The 24,909-nt window shown below is 35.6% G+C and overlaps 2 protein-coding genes across 3 annotated transcripts; both read right to left on the bottom strand.

Annotated features, from left to right (window-relative positions):
* Positions 1–1,568: 1,568 nt before the first annotated feature.
* On the bottom strand, positions 1,569–5,223 carry LOC116145799 (serine/threonine-protein kinase TOUSLED-like). Its single transcript, XM_031431240.1, has 8 exons — positions 5,202–5,223; positions 5,037–5,134; positions 3,542–3,721; positions 3,168–3,378; positions 2,756–3,020; positions 2,401–2,455; positions 1,983–2,144; positions 1,569–1,858 (listed from the first exon to the last, which is right to left on the bottom strand). The coding sequence occupies exons 1-8, from the start codon at positions 5,221–5,223 to the stop codon at positions 1,763–1,765; spliced, it is 1,089 nt and encodes a 362-aa protein (XP_031287100.1). The 3' UTR covers positions 1,569–1,762.
* A 187-nt stretch (positions 5,224–5,410) lies between these two features.
* LOC116145776 (serine/threonine-protein kinase TOUSLED) lies at positions 5,411–15,777 on the bottom strand. 2 transcript variants are annotated; one of them, XM_031431219.1, is made up of 16 exons: positions 15,230–15,777; positions 14,173–14,262; positions 13,673–13,876; positions 13,221–13,271; positions 12,913–13,020; positions 12,781–12,825; positions 11,662–11,774; positions 11,227–11,293; positions 9,992–10,058; positions 8,879–8,976; positions 7,384–7,563; positions 7,010–7,223; positions 6,598–6,862; positions 6,243–6,297; positions 5,825–5,986; positions 5,411–5,700 (listed from the first exon to the last, which is right to left on the bottom strand). In XM_031431219.1, exons 1-16 carry the CDS (start codon positions 15,485–15,487, stop codon positions 5,605–5,607), a joined length of 2,073 nt encoding a protein of 690 aa, XP_031287079.1. In that variant the 5' UTR covers positions 15,488–15,777; the 3' UTR covers positions 5,411–5,604. The 2 variants fall into 2 exon arrangements, with proteins under 2 accessions (XP_031287079.1, XP_031287080.1); XM_031431220.1 differs by having other exon boundaries at positions 7,010–7,220.
* Positions 15,778–24,909: the final 9,132 nt, after the last annotated feature.

Here is a 24,909-nt window from a genome sequence, read left to right as displayed (position 1 = left end):
ATGAATGGGTTCCCAATATTTAAAAAAAAAAAATTCAATTGCCTTTATTGGTGCATTTAAAATTACATTGTCTTTGTTTTTTATAAATAATTCGGAAATTTTTATAATTATATGTATTACCAATGGACTAGTAAGATAATACACACCAAAAAGTTGTAAAATAGATTGGTAAAAAGTTTTAAAAAAAGAATGAAATATTTTAGCTATTTGCCAATCATTTTCTACCAAATAATGAGGACATCTATTATTTGCTACAAAATAACTAATTATATTAGCATAAGATAAACATGAATCAAGCATTAAATAAGTATTATTCCATCTAACAGGCATGTCTAATGCAAAAGTTCTAGGAGACATATTTGATTTTATACAAGCGTCTTAAAATTCAGCATTTATTTTATTACTACTAGTAATCCAAGCTAAACAATCTCTACTTCTATTAATATTTTCTTTAATTATTTTCATACCACTTTTCACAATTAAATTAATAACATGGCATGCACAACGTTGGTGAAAAAACTTGAAATTGTTATATAAAGGATAATTACTTTGAAAATAATCTATAACTTTACTATTAGAACTTGCATTATCTAAAGTTAAACTTATCACTTTACTAACAANGTGTTATGTTCAATGTAATTGGATTATTGCTAATTAATATGACTTTTGATATTTTTTAGTAAGTGTTTGCATGTTATTGGTTATGGTTATTTTGATTTAAATGTTTTATTGTTATTGGATGAGTTTAAAATTTTCAGATTTATATTAAATGTTAAATGATAATACGTTTTATAAAAAAACATTTTTCGTTATTAGGTTTGATATTTTTGTTTAATTGAATGTGAATGGGTAAAGATATATTAATATTAATAATAATTAATTGAATGTGAAGGGGTACAAAAATATTAATATTAATTAATAATAGTAATTAATATACATGAATGAAACTTGAATATTAATGGATTAATAAAATGTATTATTGAATTTGATGAATGTAAAAAATACGTCATATCTTTATCAAATTAAAAGAAGAATATGAAAGATCTCAAATTAAAAGAAAAATGTGAAAAATTTGTATTGAATACATTAATTGAATGCATGTGAATAATTTCTATTATAACAATCTCTTAATATTCATGGAAATCAATAACACACAAGCAAATCATTAGTAATTTATCAAATTAAAAGAGGGATATGAAAGATTTGTATTGAATATATTAATTGAATGCATGTGAATAATCTCTATTATAGCAAGCCCAATAAACAGCAAACACGTGGACTAATTAACGACATCCTACATGATGATCATATATCAATCCTACGTGGCGTTAGAAGAAACAGTATGCTTCAGCATTATATAAATATATAGATTCTAGGAGTTGAATTGTTGTTACTTGTTAGTCTCAAAATAGGGCTGGGGAGGGATGTTTGGTTAATAATTTATATAAAAATAAAAAGAAGAAGAGGGGGGCAACGCGCCCATATTTTCTCTACCAATTTCTCTATATTTCCCTTTTGAAGATAAGGAAGAAGGCCATCCACAAAACAAAACCATACAGCAAAACAAATTAAACGAACTTAAAAGATAACAAAAACCACTAAACTGTTGGGTCACAAAGAGCAGGAAAATAAACAAACAAAAAGGATTATTTACAACCTATACAAAATTCCATAGGCTATTACAATAAGATCTCTTCAATTCAAAGTTTACCGACAACCTCCCTGCTCTGCAGTCCCTTCAGCTGTCTGTCTGTATGTATTGTTACTTCTTTAAGTAAGTGAGATAAGGTTCTTGTGCAAGAGTTAAAACATCTGGCCTTTCTGCTTGATTGTATGTTAGGCACCGCCGAATTAAGTCCTGCATGGAATATCCGAGAAAGGAAATGAAGAAATGCATCACTAGCGTCTTCTATTCCAAAGCACGAAGAAATTTGAAAAATGAAAACATGCAGCAGTAACTACCGAAATGAGGTGGAACTCACCTTTGCCTCATTTGAGACAGCAGGCCTTGAGGGGAATTCAACCTTGCGAGCTTTAATAATTGTGTCTTCACGAAGTATCCGTTCTTGCGTCTGATCATGCCCAAAAGGGCGTCGACCAAAAAGCATTTGGTAAAATAGAATACCAGCTGACCAAACATCCACCTGTTTCCCAGAAAATAGCATGTCAAAGACAGACTACAAATAGAGTATATAACAAAGAGTGAGTTATTTGGAGCACCATGTGCCTCGAGAGACCAACTGTAAGGTACACAGTACAGATACTCTGTAAAGGTAGAAATGCCACATAAGTTGGAGTAATCAACATAGCAGGGGAGGCATTTGCTCCACTTTATATGCATTTATTCATTTACATGTATACACAGAGTGAGGGGATATGGGTGTGGTTGAAGTCACTGACCTTCGACGAAATAAGAGGGGTCTTGCTGAGCTCGAAGCACTCTGGAGGCAAATACCTAAACATACAATATCAAGAGGAACATCATTTGAAACTAATTCAATTTTTCTGAGAATATATCTAAATTCAGTGATCAAGTTATAAATGAATGCGCTAAAAATAAAGGTTACAGCAAGAGGATAAGAATGGTATAAAACTCTTTCCTACAAAGGATTAAAAAAATTAACGAAGAATACTCTTGAAATTGAAAAAGCAATTGACAAAGAGGATTTCTCAGTTAGCAAACCCGGCATCTTTAAACAGGAAGAATAATGAAACTTCAGTCATCCAAATATAGATGCTGTACTGCATCACTCACCAATATGTTCCAGCTCCCTGGGACGTAAGTTCCATACCCTGGGATCCAACATCATCCTCCACTATCTTGCTAAGACCAAAATCGGTCACTTTTGCAACACCAAACTCATCAAATAGGACATTCCCAGGTTTCAAATCATAATGTATAATCTTCTGTGCTCTTTTATTCAAGTAGATAAGGCCCTGAAATATCTGAACAATGATTATTCTAGCTTCCCTCTCAGGCAATACAGGTGTTGCTTTCAGAACAGCATCAAGATCTTTCCCTGAAAATAAAAAGATGCAAATATGTAAGTAGGGAAGGTAGGTTCTCTGAGTTTAATTATTGTTCTAACCAGAGATCGATTTCTTCACTTCCTTGTAACTAAATAAGACATTCAGATTTTATGAAATTGAGTTAAGAGTATGTATACCACTACAGTACTCCAATACAGTACAAAATGTATTCTGGTCAATCTCAAAAGTGTCCCAGAGCCGAACAATGTGATGATGCACCAAAGTCTTGTGAATATTGTACTCCCGAATAGCATGCCGTATGTAACTTTGCTTCTTATCTTCGCTCCATTGAGCATTCAGACCATGAAGCTTACATGCGACGTATCTATGCTCTACCAAGTCATAAGCCTGCTGGAAATTTCTTACTTCAAATCACTGCAAAAAGGTATAATTTTACAATTGCCAACATTGGCAAGGAATTGCTCTAAACTTCTATCAAATAGAAGCCTTGGTTATATTTGTGCCAAAAATAGGATAACCATCTACAGAGAGTAATGCTCAAAATCCTGACCTTGTAAACCTCACTGAATCCTCCTTTCCCAAGAAGATTTAAGAGTGCATATCTGTGGTTCAGAATCTGAAAATTGTTAAAACGAGAGCCATCCTCATCTCGTATGCGTTTCATTTCACGAATAAGCCTTCCCTTTTCTAGCTCATAACGATCTCTCTCTCGCAAAACAATTTCTTCCTCCTACAAAATATCCAGCAACTAAATCATAAAGGACATATTTGAACAAGAGTAGTGAAATTGATGTAGGAAAAAAATTTACGTTAGTTATTCTTCTTATTTTATTTTCTTACTCAACCTGTCTTAAAGAATTAGAATTTCTGTTTTATTTTACTTTCATCATTTCTCTTTCCTTAAGTAAGATCTTAATTTTACACTTTGGAGATTAGTAAATATATGAGTCACTCTAAGCAGAAGAGATAAGCATTAGTCTTGTCATCTCAATTACTTCCTTGGTAATACTATTTCAATTGTTTTGCTCCTCAAGGAATAAAATTCTTTTGAATTGAGTTTTACTTTATATCTTTTCTGCAACATCAAGTGGTACCAAAGCCTTGATCAGTCTGATGGCAAATACCAATAACCAATCCAGTTGTGCAGATCAGGAAGGCAGGCCTTTAGGTAGTTTTCCATACCCATGATAAGTGACATGAAAGGATAGAACACATGCTAAAATTGGCTACACTTTGGCCTTGTGGCAATAAGAAACGTAACCTAGATCAAGTTTAGGCAGACGAGGTGGATCATGGACAATGGTTCATGAGAATGATCTTTTACACGACATATAGTCTATGTAAATTCATCTATTTATGATTGTGGGTAGATGGCGAACATAGTAGTAGAAGATGTACACTCTAAAGATGTAAAAGAACTTGATCATGAGCAAGAAAATCGTTATGAAGATGTAGACATTACTATAGAAGCAGATGAAAGGAATAGAGTTTTGTGTGGTGTAGACAAGATCAATAGTTCATATATATGTCATGCCAAGAAAATTGACGAGTGACTATAATTAAGATATGCCCAAAACTTTTAAAGAAGAGGAATAATTTTTTCTACATTTTCTTAGTTGATTGACAAATCAAATATAAGGGTTGAGAACATACCAGAAATTGAATTTGAAGTCAAACCAAATGTCAAGAAATATCTCATATATGCCAGAATGCATTCGTCAAAACTGAAAGACAAGAAACACGATATCTCTGGGAAAAAATGATGATGAAGATTATGTCTTCAATTGACCAGATGACTTAACAATTTAATTGAAGCCATATCCTCCTGATTCTTAATATAACTCAATGACAAGTTCTATCTAAGTGGGGAGATTGATGTGGGACAAAAATTTAGGAAAATAAAATTATTTAGGAATATCTTTCATAATTAATTTTCTTATTTACCATTTGCTTCAGCTAAGAAAGTAATTCTTAAAATCAATGACCATAAAATTAATAATATAGAAATCCTGAAAATACAAATCATACATAAGAGGCTAACTTACACGTTTGATGCTTGCTAGACGGGATTTATAAATCTCATCCTGAATGAAGAAATCTTCTTCTTGTATTCCTGATTCTGTTTCCACTGTATCACCCTTGTCTTCAAACAATAGTAAACACAGTTAGCATCCAGAATGTTGCCAAAGAAACAATGATGACTGAGATACCTAGAATCTCTCGACCTCTCATTGCATGTTCATGGAGTTATAATCTGGGAACTACTTCTGGACCCTACAATCTTAATAGCTATGGAAGTTGTAGGATATATATCTCAAGTAGATGCCTAGACATATTTTCTCTACCAATTTCTCTATATTTCCCTTTTGAAGATAAGGAAGAAGGCCATCCACAAAACAAAACCATACAGCAAAACAAATTAAACGAACTTAAAAGATAACAAAAACCACTAAACTGTTGGGTCACAAAGAGCAGGAAAATAAACAAACAAAAAGGATTATTTACAACCTATACAAAATTCCATAGGCTATTACAATAAGATCTCTTCAATTCAAAGTTTACCGACAACCTCCCTGCTCTGCAGTCCCTTCAGCTGTCTGTCTGTATGTATTGTTACTTCTTTAAGTAAGTGAGATAAGGTTCTTGTGCAAGAGTTAAAACATCTGGCCTTTCTGCTTGATTGTATGTTAGGCACCGCCGAATTAAGTCCTGCATGGAATATCCGAGAAAGGAAATGAAGAAATGCATCACTAGCGTCTTCTATTCCAAAGCACGAAGAAATTTGAAAAATGAAAACATGCAGCAGTAACTACCGAAATGAGGTGGAACTCACCTTTGCCTCATTTGAGACAGCAGGCCTTGAGGGGAATTCAACCTTGCGAGCTTTAATAATTGTGTCTTCACGAAGTATCCGTTCTTGCGTCTGATCATGCCCAAAAGGGCGTCGACCAAAAAGCATTTGGTAAAATAGAATACCAGCTGACCAAACATCCACCTGTTTCCCAGAAAATAGCATGTCAAAGACAGACTACAAATAGAGTATATAACAAAGAGTGAGTTATTTGGAGCACCATGTGCCTCGAGAGACCAACTGTAAGGTACACAGTACAGATACTCTGTAAAGGTAGAAATGCCACATAAGTTGGAGTAATCAACATAGCAGGGGAGGCATTTGCTCCACTTTATATGCATTTATTCATTTACATGTATACACAGAGTGAGGGGATATGGGTGTGGTTGAAGTCACTGACCTTCGACGAAATAAGAGGGGTCTTGCTGAGCTCGAAGCACTCTGGAGGCAAATACCTAAACATACAATATCAAGAGGAACATCATTTGAAACTAATTCAATTTTTCTGAGAATATATCTAAATTCAGTGATCAAGTTATAAATGAATGCGCTAAAAATAAAGGTTACAGCAAGAGGATAAGAATGGTATAAAACTCTTTCCTACAAAGGATTAAAAAAATTAACGAAGAATACTCTTGAAATTGAAAAAGCAATTGACAAAGAGGATTTCTCAGTTAGCAAACCCGGCATCTTTAAACAGGAAGAATAATGAAACTTCAGTCATCCAAATATAGATGCTGTACTGCATCACTCACCAATATGTTCCAGCTCCCTGGGACGTAAGTTCCATACCCTGGGATCCAACATCATCCTCCACTATCTTGCTAAGACCAAAATCGGTCACTTTTGCAACACCAAACTCATCAAATAGGACATTCCCAGGTTTCAAATCATAATGTATAATCTTCTGTGCTCTTTTATTCAAGTAGATAAGGCCCTGAAATATCTGAACAATGATTATTCTAGCTTCCCTCTCAGGCAATACAGGTGTTGCTTTCAGAACAGCATCAAGATCTTTCCCTGAAAATAAAAAGATGCAAATATGTAAGTAGGGAAGGTAGGTTCTCTGAGTTTAATTATTGTTCTAACCAGAGATCGATTTCTTCACTTCCTTGTAACTAAATAAGACATTCAGATTTTATGAAATTGAGTTAAGAGTATGTATACCACTACAGTACTCCAATACAGTACAAAATGTATTCTGGTCAATCTCAAAAGTGTCCCAGAGCCGAACAATGTGATGATGCACCAAAGTCTTGTGAATATTGTACTCCCGAATAGCATGCCGTATGTAACTTTGCTTCTTATCTTCGCTCCATTGAGCATTCAGACCATGAAGCTTACATGCGACGTATCTATGCTCTACCAAGTCATAAGCCTGCTGGAAATTTCTTACTTCAAATCACTGCAAAAAGGTATAATTTTACAATTGCCAACATTGGCAAGGAATTGCTCTAAACTTCTATCAAATAGAAGCCTTGGTTATATTTGTGCCAAAAATAGGATAACCATCTACAGAGAGTAATGCTCAAAATCCTGACCTTGTAAACCTCACTGAATCCTCCTTTCCCAAGAAGATTTAAGAGTGCATATCTGTGGTTCAGAATCTGAAAATTGTTAAAACGAGAGCCATCCTCATCTCGTATGCGTTTCATTTCACGAATAAGCCTTCCCTTTTCTAGCTCATAACGATCTCTCTCTCGCAAAACAATTTCTTCCTCCTACAAAATATCCAGCAACTAAATCATAAAGGACATATTTGAACAAGAGTAGTGAAATTGATGTAGGAAAAAAATTTACGTTAGTTATTCTTCTTATTTTATTTTCTTACTCAACCTGTCTTAAAGAATTAGAATTTCTGTTTTATTTTACTTTCATCATTTCTCTTTCCTTAAGTAAGATCTTAATTTTACACTTTGGAGATTAGTAAATATATGAGTCACTCTAAGCAGAAGAGATAAGCATTAGTCTTGTCATCTCAATTACTTCCTTGGTAATACTATTTCAATTGTTTTGCTCCTCAAGGAATAAAATTCTTTTGAATTGAGTTTTACTTTATATCTTTTCTGCAACATCAAGTGGTACCAAAGCCTTGATCAGTCTGATGGCAAATACCAATAACCAATCCAGTTGTGCAGATCAGGAAGGCAGGTCTTTGGGTAGTTTTCCATACCCATGATAAGTGACATGAAAGGATAGAACGCATGCTAAAATTGGCTACACTTTGGCCTTGTGGCAATAAGAAACATAACCTAGATCAAGTTTAGGCAGACGAGGTGGATCATGGACAATGGTTCATGAGAATGATCTTTTACACGACATATAGTCTATGTAAATTCATCTATTTATGATTGTGGGTAGATGGCGAACATAGTAGTAGAAGATGTACACTCTAAAGATGTAAAAGAACTTGATCATGAGCAAGAAAATCGTTATGAAGATGTAGACATTACTATAGAAGCAGATGAAAGGAATAGAGTTTTGTGTGGTATAGACAAGATCAATAGTTCATATATATGTCATGCCAAGAAAATTGACGAGTGACTATAATTAAGATGTGCCCAAAACTTTTAAAGAAGAGGAATAATTTTTTCTACATTTTCTTAGTTGATTGACAAATCAAATATAAGGGTTGAGAACATACCAGAAATTGAATTTGAAGTCAAACCAAATGTCAAGAAATATCTCATATATGCCAGAATGCATTTGTCAAAACTGAAATACAAGAAACACGATATCTCTGGGAAAAAATGATGAGGAAGATTATGTCTTCAATTGACCAGATGACTTAACAATTTAATTGAAGCCATATCCTCCTGATTCTTAATATAACTCAATGACAAGTTCTATCTAAGTGGGGAGATTGATGTGGGACAAAAATTTAGGAAAATAAAATTATTTAGGAATATCTTTCATAATTAATTTTCTTATTTACCATTTGCTTCAGCTAAGAAAGTAATTCTTAAAATCAATGACCATAAAATTAATAATATAGAAATCCTGAAAATACAAATCATACATAAGAGGCTAACTTACACGTTTGATGCTTGCTAGACGGGATTTATAAATCTCATCCTGAATGAAGAAATCTTCTTCTTGTATTCCTGATTCTGTTTCCACTGTATCACCCTTGTCTTCAAACAATAGTAAACACGGTTAGCATCCAGAATGTTGCCAAAGAAACAATGATGACTGAGATACCTAGAATCTCTCGACCTCTCATTGCATGTTCATGGAGTTATAATCTGGGAACTACTTCTGGACCCTACAATCTTATTAGCTATGGAAGTTGTAGGATATATATCTCAAGTAGATGCCTCAAAGGGATTTGAGCCCTTGACCTTTTAGTTGAAACCAAGGGCTTTTACCATAATGCCCAACCCTTGGGGTTGACAGAGGATTCAGAATCCACATCCCCAACTCAGATAAACAAGAATGTAGTGTGAAGTATAAATATAAGAAAACTTGCAGTATGATATGTACAGCAACAATTTGACCAGATAGCAGACAACTAAACAAGTTGATATGACAATGGGATAACTCAAGGCATCAAACACAATTCTGACAGCATCCACTAATATATCAAGACAAGCCCTTGACCTTTTAGTTGAAACCAAGGGCTTTCACCACAATGCCCAACCCTTGGGGTTGACAGATGATTCAGAATCCACATACCCAACCTAGATAAACAAGAATATAGTGTAAAGTATGAATATAAAAATGCTTGCATTATGATATATACAGCAACAATTAGACCAGATAGCAGGCACGTAGCTTAGTTATGTCCAGAATAATACCCATACAAACGATGCCAGCATGGTTTACCCACATGAATGAGGAACCATGAGGAAGAGAGACAAGAGGGGGTGGGGGAAAGAGAGGTTGTAAAGAATAATGCATTGATATTTAGCTGAAGGAATAACATGAAGTAAATTATATTATCAAATTCAGTGCACAGCTATAGAGGCCTATTGAAGAATCAAACAACTTAAAAGAGCTTTAGATTAGGGTGACACAAACATCTTTGAGAAGTCCTCTCCCTAACTCGATATAAGGATGGCTGTATTCGTGAATTACGTTTAGAAACTACCGGAAACAATACACCAAGTGTAGGAAAGCATGAATTTTAATTGTTGAAAGATGTTTTACCAGATTGCCTTTTCTTTAGTGACTTCCGTTGGCGCTCAACAGCCTCCTTAGTTTCTAACAATTGTCTCTGAAAAAGAAAGAGAATACCAAAAAAGATCCAAATCAATCAAAGCACACAGATAAAAAAAAAATTGTAATTTGGAACGGACTGGGTAAAATAAGATAAGGGTGGTAGAAGGATCAAAATTTTAGAAGAAATCCGAAAAAAAATCTCATAAACTAGACAAAAATAAACCATGTCCATTTTCTAGGTTTCAAAATCTGAGTATAGTTTGGTTCAAGTACCAAAAGAAAGCCCAACCACACAGCAAGTACTAAACAAGAATACCAGAAATTGGAATTGGAAAAAAAAGACCTGAAAAATACTGATATACATCATAGGCTACTCTTGAACAGAGTCTTGGACATCTAAAAAACAATTAATCTCAGTCTGAATGTCTCAAAATTAAGACCAAATGAACCATGATCACCTCGGGATTCCTTTTTATTTTTCATATGAAAAATTATTAAAAATAAATGAATATGAACAAGCAGTTCACTAAAAAAGAAATAGCAAGGGAAGTTGTTATTCAAAGTCCCCTCTCATTTTAAATGAATGAAAAAGGAATATGTATCCTGAAACTCTTTTGACACCAAGGCCCAAAGGAAAACCAAAAACAGAGCTTTATCCCACTATGCCTCTCGTTCCTAATCCCCCAAAATAAAGCCCACTTGTTTCCTCTTCTTGCTCAACATCATAGATGCAAAGAAATAGAGAGAGAGAGAGAGAGAGAGAGAGAGAGAGAGAGAGAGAGACAGACAGACAGACAGACAGACAAGAGACAGAGACAGAGGAATTTAACTAAAAGTATACAATAAGTAAACCAAACAAGACAACATTAACATATTTCCCACACCAACAGGTTATTATCAACAAAAGCAAGAGTAACTATCCAGGAAAGCAACAAAAAATTTACGTTTTTAAATCAAACCCAGCAAGGCAAGAAAACAACTTACTGCAGGTTAATTCTAGAGATAATAGGCCAAATTTATATAGTTAATGCTCTTTTTTGTCATCCCCAATCTTAAAAAATACAAGAAATTTAAATTGTTTGATTCAGCTAAAGAAAAGGCACAAAAAAGGACCGCATGAACAATAACTCAAAATGAGAAAGCCACAAAGAAGATTTCATTTGCATATGAAGAAATTCAACTGGTTCCAAGAAGTGAAAAAGAGAAAAAAGATGAGAACATACAAGATGAGCATTTAGATCTTTCAATGCTTGCCCATCCTCCCATGTCTCAGATATGATGGTTCCAGCTCTGCAATGGAGAGAAGCTAAATTTCTTAATGAATTGGACTCAGATTTCATGATGAATTTGGCAACAAAAACTAAAAACATGTTGCAAGTCTTGGCAAAGACCAACATGTAAAATGACTTACAGGCTCTCGTCTATTATATCAGAACATTTATAAAAGGTTCTCCCATCAATTTTTGGATGCTTTTAAAGCAATTATAATTATAAATCTTTTAACGTCTTGTTTCCATTGGGCAGTCAAACAGCACGATATACTGGTTCTTTTTGCTTTTTCAACTCCTTTAGTCTTTTCTGTCACCCAAATTGAGCAACAAATGGAGCATGACGAACACATTCAAGAACATTTACAAGCTTAAGAAATAATGATATACCTGATTACACCGACATTGCCAAGTCTCACAGAATCTTGGCGTACTTTCAGCCTAGCTTCCTGTCTCTCAGCTTTTGAAACGGATATCAATAAATCAGATATTATTTTTGTCCTCTGCATAAGAGAAAGAACACAAAAATTGATAACAGTTACAACAGAATAGTACTAGTATTGACATTTAACACATTCATACAACAACTATTGTGTCTTACCACCAAATGGTTTTTCTGGAAAGAAAATTAAGTATGTGCATGATCAAAGCTCTTAAGCAGATTTTGAAAATAAAAAAAAAGGCACTATCAAAGAATTCAATGCAGACAGCAACACTGCAGTTGTCATTGAAACATAGAGTTATCCTTCGACATTCATCAAAATCTGTAGATTATCTATTTTGAAAGCTTGAAAAGCAATGGAAAAGCAAAATTCCAAGTATCCCTCACTTTCCCACCGTATGTAAGCTAGCCCATTAGGCTCTATATTGACAGTTCTACCATAAAATTTGTGCTAAATTAGCAAAATGTGAAGAGATACCCTCATGGACCAGGTGTCCACAAAGAATAAAAAATCAGGAGCCCATCTGTGTACTACTTTTAGACACCATAAAAAAATTCCCATGCTGAGGCTGTGATAGTGTGATTACATAGCAGTTACATTTTTCCTTTTTTCAAAAATCATTGTTTAATTATTAGAGATCTAGAATAGAATTACCATGAGTTGTGAAACTTTAAGATATTTTAGTAAGAGTAAATCTTTCAGAGTTACAATGGAAAGTAATAACCATATTCAACTTAATACAATGGGACTGTACAAATTGTACTTTTAACCATCAGCATATTGAACATGTAAAGAACAAGACCCAAAACATTAAATGTCCAAGCAACAAAACCGCAGCTAGCTTGACAAATGACAACCCATAAAATAACACAATGCATATATATAGTAAGTATAACAGTGGAAAGAGAGAGATCAATTAACACTTAGCACATAGTTTGCCATGAAAACTGAAACTGTAGCAATAGTGTATAAAATATATATAGAGATTTCGACAAGTTCATAAATCAAACAACTAAAATAAGCAGATGTTAGAAATGCAGTAGTAGAAGTCTTTGAGAATACACACCTTTGGCTTCATTTGTTGTTCATAATCTTTAAGGTCTTTCAATTCCTATGCAAATCACAATTAATATTAGAATATAACATCAGAAATAGGAGCAAAACCCTATATAATTCATCATAGATAACATTTATGCACCTTTTCTAATTGGCGGCAAAGATTTTGATAATCAAAGACCTCTTGATGGGATTTACGCAGGTCCTCCTCTAATGTTGCAACTTTTGCACGTAAAGATGTGACCTCCTCCTAATTTAAGTTAACAAATAAAGGAATTAGAATCTTTAATATCAAAACCTTGCTGTGCATATTGACAAAAAACAAAGAAAAAGGTAACCCCATACATGATGAGGGCCCATCAGAAAAATATGAAAAAAATATATTTCCTCAACACAAGAAAAGCAAGGGTGTTTTTGCAAAGGTTTTGTCAACATTTCCACAAGACATACCTCTAATGATGCATTATTGTCAATCCGAAACTGTTCTTTGGGCCTATTATCCTGCAGAATGGATATGAAAGATAGTAGTTAATACATGTAATTTTTTAATGAAAAATGCATTTTGAAAGAAAGGTGTAGATGAAAGGCAAAGGAAAATCTACGAAGGAAGGGAAGAGAAATATTAACGAAATCTTCTTTGCAAAAATTGTGGTGCAAACATTCAGCAAAACATTATGAGCTCTAAACTGAATGAAAGGGATTCCATTTTCATTTTATGTAAAATACAGAGAGGTCTACTCAATTCTTTACAATTAGAAAGTCTCTTTTGTAATTGAAACTGAAGATAATCTGATTTCACAACCATAACTAAGTGTGACAATAACATTGATGATGATGATAACTTCAGATAAAAACAAAAGATAAGGAAAGAAATCAGAGTAACTCGTACTAGTAAAACATACCTTATGATAGGAATTCTCAGGCTGACCATTTGAAGGTGAAACTGTTGTAGCAGATATTTGGGGTCTTGCTTGTTCATTTCTGGAACCACGACCTCTGCCTGAAACAGAATTCCCCCTACCACGACCATGTTTTTTCCTATTTACATCTAAACCTACCTTGGCCTCAACGGTTTCAGAAATCTTTTGCCTTCCATCAACCACTGCCTGGTTCAGTTTTAATCAAGCATTAGCATGTAATCATTTTCCAAATACAAAACAAGGAGAGAATTTATTGTTGAAGTGCATTAACATATTAATCAGTGCCATGAGAATATCGCCATTAGATTGCCTCATTATTTCATATGTAAATCGGAAAATTAAATAAAAGGCTCATGAAAGAAAACATTTGAATTTGAGAAAATGTGTGAACACAAAATTGATAATGAAAGAACAACCAATAACTTAGATAAAATATTAATACCAAACTTCCAACTGAACTGGATTTTAAATCATCAACCTACCCCTACACGTTCAAAAACAGCCGAGTTCTCATCTTCTTGAAGTTTCTGGCGCTTTTGAGTGTTGGCTTGAATCAGAAATTCCCCTCCGATCTGGGAATCATTTCATGAAGAGATTGAAACATAAGTAATAAGACCAAAAAGGTACTAACAGCTACAATTTTTGGCCAACAATTAGCAAATTCGAAATCATTCATAAGGAAATGAAAACACCAATTGTTCCCAAGCATTTATATCAACACCAATTGTTCCCAAGCATTTATATCATCATTTATTTAGAAAGGCATCTTACAACGCAGACGTAGATATACATTCACACACAAGCAGACAAACCACACGTGCATCATCTTAACCCAAGTATGGAAACAATCTCATCAACTTGAAAACTCCAATTTATAACTAAAAACATGCACATGCCTCCAAAAAAAATATATTATTCATTCTAACTATAGATTACTGGCTGATCATAAAATCTCATTACGTTACACATTATTCAGTTCTATCAATGCCATCATTTAACAATCTTATAATTCCCTCAACACCGTGTCCCTCGTGATAAGGAACATCTCAATCACATCACTTCTGCTTTATTATTGAACCAGCTCATTCTTTGAAATAGGAAAATTACTGGATACTGAATTAAGTAGCTCGCATAAGTTGGGATTAAACTCATTTTTATCTCAGCTGATATCTGCATAATAATCAACCCATTCAAAAGACCTAAGCTAGCATCATCACTAGAACAGCCACCACCACACTCGCTAATTAAAACTCTCATTTGTAAGAGTTCGCTTGACTTAATTCTGACTAATTAGAGTAACACAAAACCTATATTACATAAACGGTTGTACTTAAAAGAACCATCAGCCTTTCTCTGCTAATAAATCTCTACATTAACCAACAAAAGCGTTCGTTTACCATTATTCAACTCCAGCCCCAATTTGAAACACGTCCTAGCACTAGAATTAAATTAAAAAAAAAAAAATAGAATTCCAACAATTCAATATACATAATACACCATACACAAGATCAAGAAACTCTAGACAGAATTGAAGCTTACATCATCATCCGAATCACTAGAAGTTGAGGCCTGGTCCATGTCATCAGCAGCAACGGATCTTGTAGCCGTAGAAACAGAGGCCCAAGTGTTCTGCTGCTGCTGTTGCTGCGGCTGCTGGGCAGGAGCCTTGCCGACCATGCGAGCTTCGAGCTTAGCAATTTTAGTGGGGAGAGACTGGTCTGACTGGTTCGAAGAGTTTGAAGAAAAATGTATCAACATATCATCGGACATTGTGCTGTGGGAAAGAAAGCAGATCATAAAGGGTGTGTTTTTGGGTCTAAAGAAGAGTGGTTTTGCGGTTACTGAAAGCGAAAGACATGGTGAAGAGAGAATTAGGGTTTTGAAATAGTTGAAAAAGGGACGATTTACGGTGAAGAAAATGGAAATTTTGGGGTAATGTTTTGTGGTTTGGTTTAAGTTTCATGGTGGGCTTGGAGTGAAGAAAAGTTTTCAAAGGTTTGATTTGGTCAGGTCTAGAAATTAGTGAAACAGGGGACTCCTGTGGGAAACAAGGAAAAGAGAGGTCATTGCTTTGGTGACTTTTAGACGTGCCATCTCCTAAGTCTCTGTGAGATGCATCGTGTGATATATATGGTGATGTAATTAGTGACAACTTTTTAATTCCCACCTTAATTCCCTTATTTGAGAATCCTATAGAAATAAATGTTAATTACATCTATCTCTTAGTAAATTTCACTTGTTATCCTTGAATTTATTTAAATTATCATACGTGTGCCAAGTTTAGTGTTTTTTGTCACAAAGCACACTCGTATTATTTAAAAATTTATGTAAATACTACCCTTGACGTTAACTCTATCGAAATTGGCTACTAGAATTAGGACTGTGCAAAAAAATCTGATATCTGATATCTGATATCCGATACAGATCCGATCCGCTCCAATCCGTAAAAATCGGATATCCGAAAATTCGGATCGGATACGGATCGTTATTTTAAAAAATCCAAATATTCGGATCGGATACCGGATTGGGAATGTTACAAATTCGAATATCCGAATCCAATCCGGATTTTACAAAACTACGTCATTTTGACTTTTGAGTGTAACAACTAACAATAACCCTAAGTCTAACACAATGTCACAATTAACTCAATTACTCAACTTTGTCTCTCTCACTCGTCTCAATCTCTCGGCTCTCGCCGGAACTCGGAAGTCGAAAGCCTGTCTCTCACTCTCTCTCACTCTCAGTCTCTCTCGCTGGAACACGGCAACACGCAGTCAAGCATAGCACAGACCTCACACACTTTCTGTCTCTCTCACTCTTAGAGTCTCAGTCTCTCTCGGCTCTCGCTGCCTCGCTAGAACACGCAGTCACGCACAGTCGCACAGACCTCACAGTCTTACACACAGTCACTCAAACTCTCAGACTAGATCCCGGCTCAGTCTCTCACTCAGTCACTCTCTCTCGCTCAACTCTCTCGGTCTCTTTCACTCAAACACGCACAACGGCCAGTGTCTCTCACTCAACTCTGTCAGATCTCAGTCTCTTTGACGATTGAAGCCCTAAATTGATCGTAAGTTAATTTCTTTAGAATTTAGAGTTGCTGAATTTTGTTCACGTCATATATCCCTGAGGCTACAATAAATATTGAATCTACAAATTTGACTACAATAAAACTTTGTTTTCATAATTTAATCTTTATCACCGAAAAAAGTATCTGGGTATTGTAGTTTGACCCCTAAATCTAATCCACTGGAGAATTTTCCTGGCTTTGTTTATTGTGGAAGGAAGCATGGTTGGTGATAGAAAAGTGGAAAAGGAATATTATGAGAAACTGAAAATGTTTTAATTTGGTTTGTTTGAGATGCATTGCTTGCTTGCTTCACCGAAAGGTGAAGTGCTGACTGCTGAGATAGGAACAAGTTAACAACATCTCTTTTAGTGTTTAACTTTATGCTTAAGTTAAATTAAGTAATGGTGTGATAATAACATCAGGTGGAGCCTTATGCCCAACAATTTCATATTTTCATGTTCTTCCTGCTGCGCGGTTTGATGGCATGTTGGTCCAAATCTACTGGTGTTAGTGGCTCAAAATCACAGTCATTGTCAACCAGAGAGTGCAGATACAATGGTCAATCTGGTAACAAGAAACCATGTGTGAGGCGAGTAGGATTTGGCAATGAAGAATTGTAGATAGCATAGTCATTTAGGCTGTGACAGTGTTTGGACAACATAAGTTAAATGTTTTGTGCTTCATGTTAATTTTTTTAGATACTTTTATCATGTAATTGTAAGGGAATTATAATTTCAATTCTATTTCTAGAATTATTTGATTTTAAAAAGAAAATTGTTAAATTCGGATCACATTCAGATATCCGGTTATCTAATCCAAATAATCGGATATCCGTAAATCCGGATATCTGCATAATTCGGATCGGATTCGGATCAGGGTATAGTCTGATCCGAAAATTCGGATCGGATCAGAAAATGCCATATTCAGATCGGATATCCGGATTTGCACACCCCTAAGTCCAGAATAAGGGTAATTTATCCTTAAAAAACTAAGATACCATTTTTAGGGTATAACAAATTAACCATAAATTGGAGGGATTAAATGATATTAACCAAATGGGGTGAATTTGGATTGGGATCATACAAGATAACGAGGGTAATATTCACTTGTTTTGCAAGATTCTGTTATTTGGTTTGCAAATAAAATATTACATGTATCTTTTATTGCAAATAGTGTTTACTGTTGGTAATGTAGGAGGTAATATGATACCCTCTCCCTGAGGTGTTATTAAAAAATTATCAAATAATTTAATTTTATACCTATTTTGCCCTTAATTAAATACCATTTCGGACACAATTGCCATCAAATGTCTACCAAATAACCATTAGCTCAGCCCCCTACATTTGAGAATTTGGCTAAAAATTTCCAACCACAAAACAGTTTAAAAGTTAACAAAATACCTCTAGCCACCCAAGACCATCGCCGACCATTGGCTACCACTGCCAACCGCCGACGTCAGTCGCCATGATGGTGCACAATCGGTGGGATCTGATTTATCATGCACTGATAAGGTCATTTCACGGCCAAAGATGTGGCTGTGAAACGGCCATGGATCTGTAATTCATGGTCGGAAATAGCTTTGTCAACGCACGACCGACCATATACGACTAATCGTGCGCCATTTCATTGACTACCAGCGACTGTCGACGGTCATGGCTGGCTGTCGATAGTGGCTTGGGGTAGATGGGGGGGATTTTGGTACAACTTAAAGTTTTATGTGGCTGGGGTATTTTAGCAAAATTTCAAATGTAAGGGGTTAAAAAATGATTCAAAAAATAATATCATATTAATATTTAAAAGTAGAGCAATTTAATCTATATACAGATCCATTGCTAGAAATGGCTTTGTCGGCGCACAACCGACCATATACGATCAGTCGTGTGCCATTCCGTCGACTACCAGTGGCGGTCGGCAGTCGTGGCTGACTGCCGGTAGTGGCTTGGGGTGGATGAGGGTGATTTTACTACAAATTAAAGCTTTATATGACTAGGGTATTTTAGCAAAATTTCAAATGTAGAGGGTTAAAATAATGATTCAAAAAAAAATATTATTATATTAATATTTAAAAAAAAGAGCAATTTAGTAATCTATATAAGGTACCAAATACAAAATATAATTTCTCACTCAAATGTGCACAATATCAAAAGATTGGCGAGATAAGAAGCAAAATGGCATTGGTCGCTTAAGCGATCATGAATCACTTAAGCGACCAAGGCCAAAAGTGAAGAATCGCTTAAGTCATCTTGAGTAGGCCTTGGACATGATCGTTTAAGCGATCTATGATCACTTAAGCGACCAAGGGTAAAAGTGAATAATCGCTTAAGCAATCGTGCACCTGGGGTGACTTGATTCTGCCTTGGACATGATCGCTTAAGTGACCAAGGGTAAAAGTGAAGCATCGCTTAAATGATCTTGATTCTGGCTTGTATGTGATCACTTAAGCGATTTATGTGATCGCTTAAGCGATTGTACGTGATCACTTAAGCGATTGTACATGATCGCTTAAGCGATTAAGGCTAAATATACTGGATCGCTTAAGAAAGACCTAAAATCGCTTAAGCGATCCAGTATAGTCGGATGTCCTTTATTCTTCCTTTGACAAAATCGCGTAAGTGATTTATTATCGCTTAAGCAACCAAGGCTAAATAGACAGGATCACTTAAGCGAAACCATATATTACTTAAGCGATTAAGGGTAATTTACTTTGGTACTTTAAAAACATTAAAATTTGTATTGTATAGAATCATTATATACTTTAATATTTCTTTTCCCTATTTATGTACAAATGTAAAAAAATTAGTTTAATTAAAATATAATTTTGAAAAAAAATCGACTAAGTGATATAAATAATCAAATCAATTGACACAAGCCAGATCATGGTTCGTACAATCAAAATTGAAGCTTATTGCAGTCTAATCATTCTCAAATACATCATCCATATTTATGAAATGAGGTATGTTTTTACTAACATGTCACACTAGTGCGCTATGATATTCATCCATATATCATACGATTGTAACTTAATATGTGTTGATGGAATTAAGTTGCAAATAATTATTCTTAATTGGTCTTAATAAGTGTTAATAACTTATGTCGCTTAACATTAATAATCATGTGATGTTGTGAATGTTCAAAGTTTACATTAACGTCACTTAATATGAGGTTGACAACCTATTCCCAAAAAAAAAAAAAAAAAAAAGGAATCGCTTAAGCGATTTTATCATCGCTTAAGCAATCCAGTGTTTATAAGCTTTCATTGCTTAAGTGATAATATAAATCGCTTAAGCGATCTAGTGAAAGGCATAATAAAAATAATCACAATACATTGGATCACTTAAGTGATTTCATGTCTCGCTTAAGTGATCATGTATATTTAGCCTTAGTCGCTTAAGCGATTTAGTACAATCACTTAAGCGATCACGTACAAGCTAGAATCAAGATCACTTAAATGATGCTTCACTTTTACCCTTGGTCGCTTAAGCGATTATGTCCAAGGCAGAATCAATATCACTTAAGCGATACTTCACTTTTACCCTTGGTCGCTTAAGCGATCACATGCAAGGCAAAATCAAGATCATTCCAAATGCACAATCGCTTAAGCGATTTACGGTCACACTTAAGCAATTATTCGCTTTTACCCTTGGTCGCTTAAGCAATCCCAAATCGCTTAAGCGATCAAGTCCAAGGCAAAATCAAGATCTGCCCAGCTGCACGATCACTTAAGCGATTTATGGTATTGCTTAAGCGATTCTTCACTTTTACTCTTGGTCGCTTAAACGATTTAGGATTGCTTAAGCGATCAAGTCCAAGCAGAATCAAGATCTGCTCAGATGCACAATCGTGTCACGGGCCAATCTGCACCGTGGGCACGGCTGATCGGCCCCTGGCCTGATGGTACTCACCATGCTTCCCAATTAACTATAACCCCTTGGTCTTGGGTTCGAGTGGTGGGGAAGGCGAAAGAAATCCCTTAAGGGGGGGGGGGGGGGGGNGACTTGATCGCTTAAGCGACCAAGGATAAAAGTCAAGAATCGTTTAAACGAGACCATAAATTGCTTAAGCGATCGTGCATCTGAGCAGATTTTGATTCTGTCTTGGACTTGATCGCTTAAGCGATTCTTAAGTGACCAAGGATAAAAATGAAGAATCGCTTAAGTGAGACATAAATCGCTTAAGCGATCGTGTATCTTGGCAGGTCTTGATTTTGCCTTGGACTTGATCGCTTAAGCGATCCCAAATCGCTTAAGTGACCAAAGGTAATAGTAAAGAATCGCATAAGCGAGACCATAAATCTCTTAAGCGATCTGTAACGGACCGCCTGGCTCTGATACCCTGCCGGCCCGGCCACGGAGCTCCCTCCACGTGGCAGGTATTGTCCCCCTCCCCCCCCCCCCAAGGGATAGCTAGCCTGATGGTACTCACCATGCTCCCCAATTGACTATAGCCCCTTGGTCTTGGGTTCGAGTGGTGGGGGAGGCGAGAGAAATCCCTTAAGGGGGGGACAATACCTGCCACGTGGAGGGAGCTCCGTGGCCGGGCCAGCAGGGTATCAGAGCCAGGCGGTCCGTTACAGATCGCTTAAGAGATTTATGGTCTCGCTTATGCGATTCTTTACTATTACCTTTGGTCACTTAAGCGATTTGGGATCGCTTAAGCGATCAAGTCCAAGGCAAAATCAAGACCTGCCAAGATACACGATCGCTTAAGCGATTTATGTCTCACTTAAGCGATTCTTCATTTTTATCCTTGGTCACTTAAGAATCGCTTAAGCGATCAAGTCCAAGACAGAATCAAAATCTGCTCAGATGCACGATCGCTTAAGCAATTTATGGTCTCGTTTAAACGATTCTTGACTTTTATCCTTGGTCGCTTAAGCGATCAAGTCCAAGGCAGAATCAAGATCTGCCAAGATGCACGATCGCTTAAGCAATTTGTGATCTCGCTTAAACGATTCTTTACTTTTACCCTTGGTCTCTTAAGCGATTTGAGATCGCTTAAGCAATCAAGTCCAAGGCAGAATCAAGATCTGCCTAGATGCACGATCGCTTAAGCCATTTATGATCTCGCTCAAGCGATTCTTCACTTTTACCCTTGGTCGCTTAAGCGATCATATCCAAGGCAGAATCTAGATGTTCCCAGATGCACAATCGCTTAAGCCAACTTAGGGTGTTTATTTAAATTAACAAACTTAGGGGGTTTAAAAATAATTGAATAAAATATAATAGTATTTTCAGAATAGGGAAACAAATGTGTATTTTGTAAATTATAGGAATATGATAGGGGAAAAATAGGGAAACAAACGCACCCGTCGTCAAATTGCGACTTGGAATGTATCCTTTATAATATTTATCCACTAAAACAATGCAATTTAAACTCATAAATAAAATGAAATTTGAACATAAGAACATACCTTCTTCCCNGATGCACGATCACTTAAGCGATTTATGGTCTCGCTTAAGCGATTCTTCATTTTTATCCTTGGTCACTTAAGAATCGCTTAAGTGATCAAGTCCAAGGTAGAACCAAGATCTGCCTAGATGCACGATCGCTTAAGCAATTTATAGTCTCACTTAAACGATTCTTGACTTTTATCCTTGGTCGTTTAAGCGATTTGAGATCGCTTAAGCAATCAAGTCCAAGACAAAATCAAGATTTGCCAAGATGCACGATCGTTAAGCAATTTATGATCTCGCTTAAGCGATTCTCTACTTTTACCCTTGGTCGCTTAAGCGATCAAGTCCAAGGCAGAATCAAGAGCTGCCTAGATGCATGATCGCTTAAGCGATTTATGGTCTCGCTTAAGCGATTCTTCACTTTTACCATTGGTCACTTAAGCAATCATGTCCAAGGCAGAATCTAGATGTTCCCAGATGCACAATCGCTTAAGCCAACTTAAGGTGTTTAGTTAAATTAACAAACTTAGAGGGTTTAAAAATAGTTGAAAACAAATGTGTTTTTTGTAAATGATAGGAATATGATAAGGGAAAAATAGGAAAACAAACGCACCCGTCGTCAAATCGCGATTTGGAATGTATCCTTTATAATCTTTATCCACTAAAACAATACAATTTAAACTCATAAATAAAATGAAATTTGAACATAAGAACATACCTTCTTCCCTATGCCAAATTGGTTCTCCGAAAATTGGTCAAACCCTTACTACCTTTGACACTAAATAAAAGGCCAATTGCAATGTTCTTTGGTCTAAAAAATGCCGATCCATCACTATAAAACTTCACCGGATCTTAATTTATGTTATATTTTTCAACGGCTGTCTCTCCTAATTTTTCAAAATCCTAAATTGTCAAAGAATGTTAAGTTTTTATAGGAGGGTAATTTGGGAAACTACCATGGGTGTGGTTGGATCATACAATGTTTTATTATAGAAGGATGTTATATTAATGGAAAAATAGATCACCTTGAAGATTACTCTGAATGTTTAGGGAAATGTATTTAGTTTATTCGAATAAATTGATGAGTATGTTATATATATATGTTATACTTATATGCGAAATTCAGTAAAATGGATGAAAATGAAAAATAATTAATTTGACTTAATACGTTATAAAGGATGATTTATTCAAGGTAAAATTAAATTTAAAACTTAAAAAATTGAAAACAACATCTCTTCAACGGTTGGCCTTGGCAACTTTCTCGATTTTATTTTTCTTCTTGATGACATAGTTAGAAATATAGGGAAATAAAATCAGTTTAATGTACCACAAAAGAGAAATAAAATAACTTCATCAGATCGCTTAAGCGATCTACTTGTCAGATCTGCATATAAGAAAAGATCGCTTAAGCGATCTGGTGGTCACCAGATCTGATCTGAGTAGCATATTGCTCAAGTGCCCAAGGATCGTTTAAGCGATCTAGTGTTTACTAGATTTGATCTAAGCAGCAGATCATTTAAGCGATCTTTTGTTCAGAGCTACAGATAAGAGCAGATCGCTTGAGCGATTGGCTGTTATCTGCAAATCTAACATTAGATCGCTTAAGCGACCAACGATCGCTTAAACGATATGCTGTTCAGGTCTGCAAATAATAGCCAATCACTTAAATGATCTTATGTCGCTTAAGCGATTCGATCTTATCTGTAGATTGCTTGTTTTCTTTTTTTGATCGATTGGAACCTAATTTTCTGGATTTGCATGTGATCGACTTTGGCAACTGTTTCTCTTGTGGCCAGGTTGCTTGCAAATTGAGCACTTACTCATCCTTCAGGGAACCTCACAGGCTGATGGAATACGCTTAACTCTTTTTCTTCCCTTTTCTGTCTTTATGAATGGCGGATGGAAGATAATGTCAACCAACTCTGGTGCACCACTCACTGCTCTTCTAGAGAAACTGGATATATTGTTTCTGAATAAGCCAGCATGTAGTGATTTGTCATGTAGAGAAGGGAGCAAAGTTCCATGTAAATTCTTGAACCAAAATCCGGCTTCCATTGGTGTTTCAGTGCTACTAGTGCATGAGGATAAGGTAAACGTTGAATGTCAAGCACTTTACAGCTGCAAGTTTAACTAAGAAGGTTAACTAGGGCATCCGGACCATAGCAGCGCATGGTGAACTCTTGAGCATTAATGTAATAACTCCTTTATACTAGAATACTCATAGAAATATATATAATAAAATTCATATATTGTAGTAAAAGTAGATAGGTCCAAAAATGTTATTTTATTACATATAAACATTATTTATACAAGATAGAGCATCATTTACAAAAAGTCATCAAAACGATAGACAGTGTAGCTATTGCTCCTCGTTTGCCGACACCCATCCGACCGCGTCCTCACCCAGATCCTGCAAACGCAAAGAAAACAACGGGGTGAGCACAAAATAATGCTCAGTAAGTAAATCCTCTACTCGTCTGTCCCCGTAACTCTTTCTCTTAATTCTTTCCTTACACTTTTCTCATGTGATTTATTTTCTCTTTCTCTTTCTCATAACTATTTTATATTAACTTTCTGTTGTAGGTCACGGCCTTATCTTACCAGAGGCACGGCTGGGTAAAGTTCACAAAGCACTAACCCACTCTTCGTGACCCTAATCATTCTTTCTCTGTTTTTTCTTATGTTTGCTCATTCTTTCTCACTTGAATGTCACGGTCTCATCTTGCCGGAGGCACGGCCGGGTGGAGTTCACAAAG

This window comes from Pistacia vera, unplaced genomic scaffold (genome assembly GCF_008641045.1).
Source record: "Pistacia vera cultivar Batoury unplaced genomic scaffold, PisVer_v2 Contig467, whole genome shotgun sequence".
Taxonomy (NCBI): domain Eukaryota; kingdom Viridiplantae; phylum Streptophyta; class Magnoliopsida; order Sapindales; family Anacardiaceae; genus Pistacia; species Pistacia vera.
The sequence above is the reverse complement of the archived record's forward strand: the minus strand, read 5'-3'. Positions and strand labels throughout refer to the sequence as shown.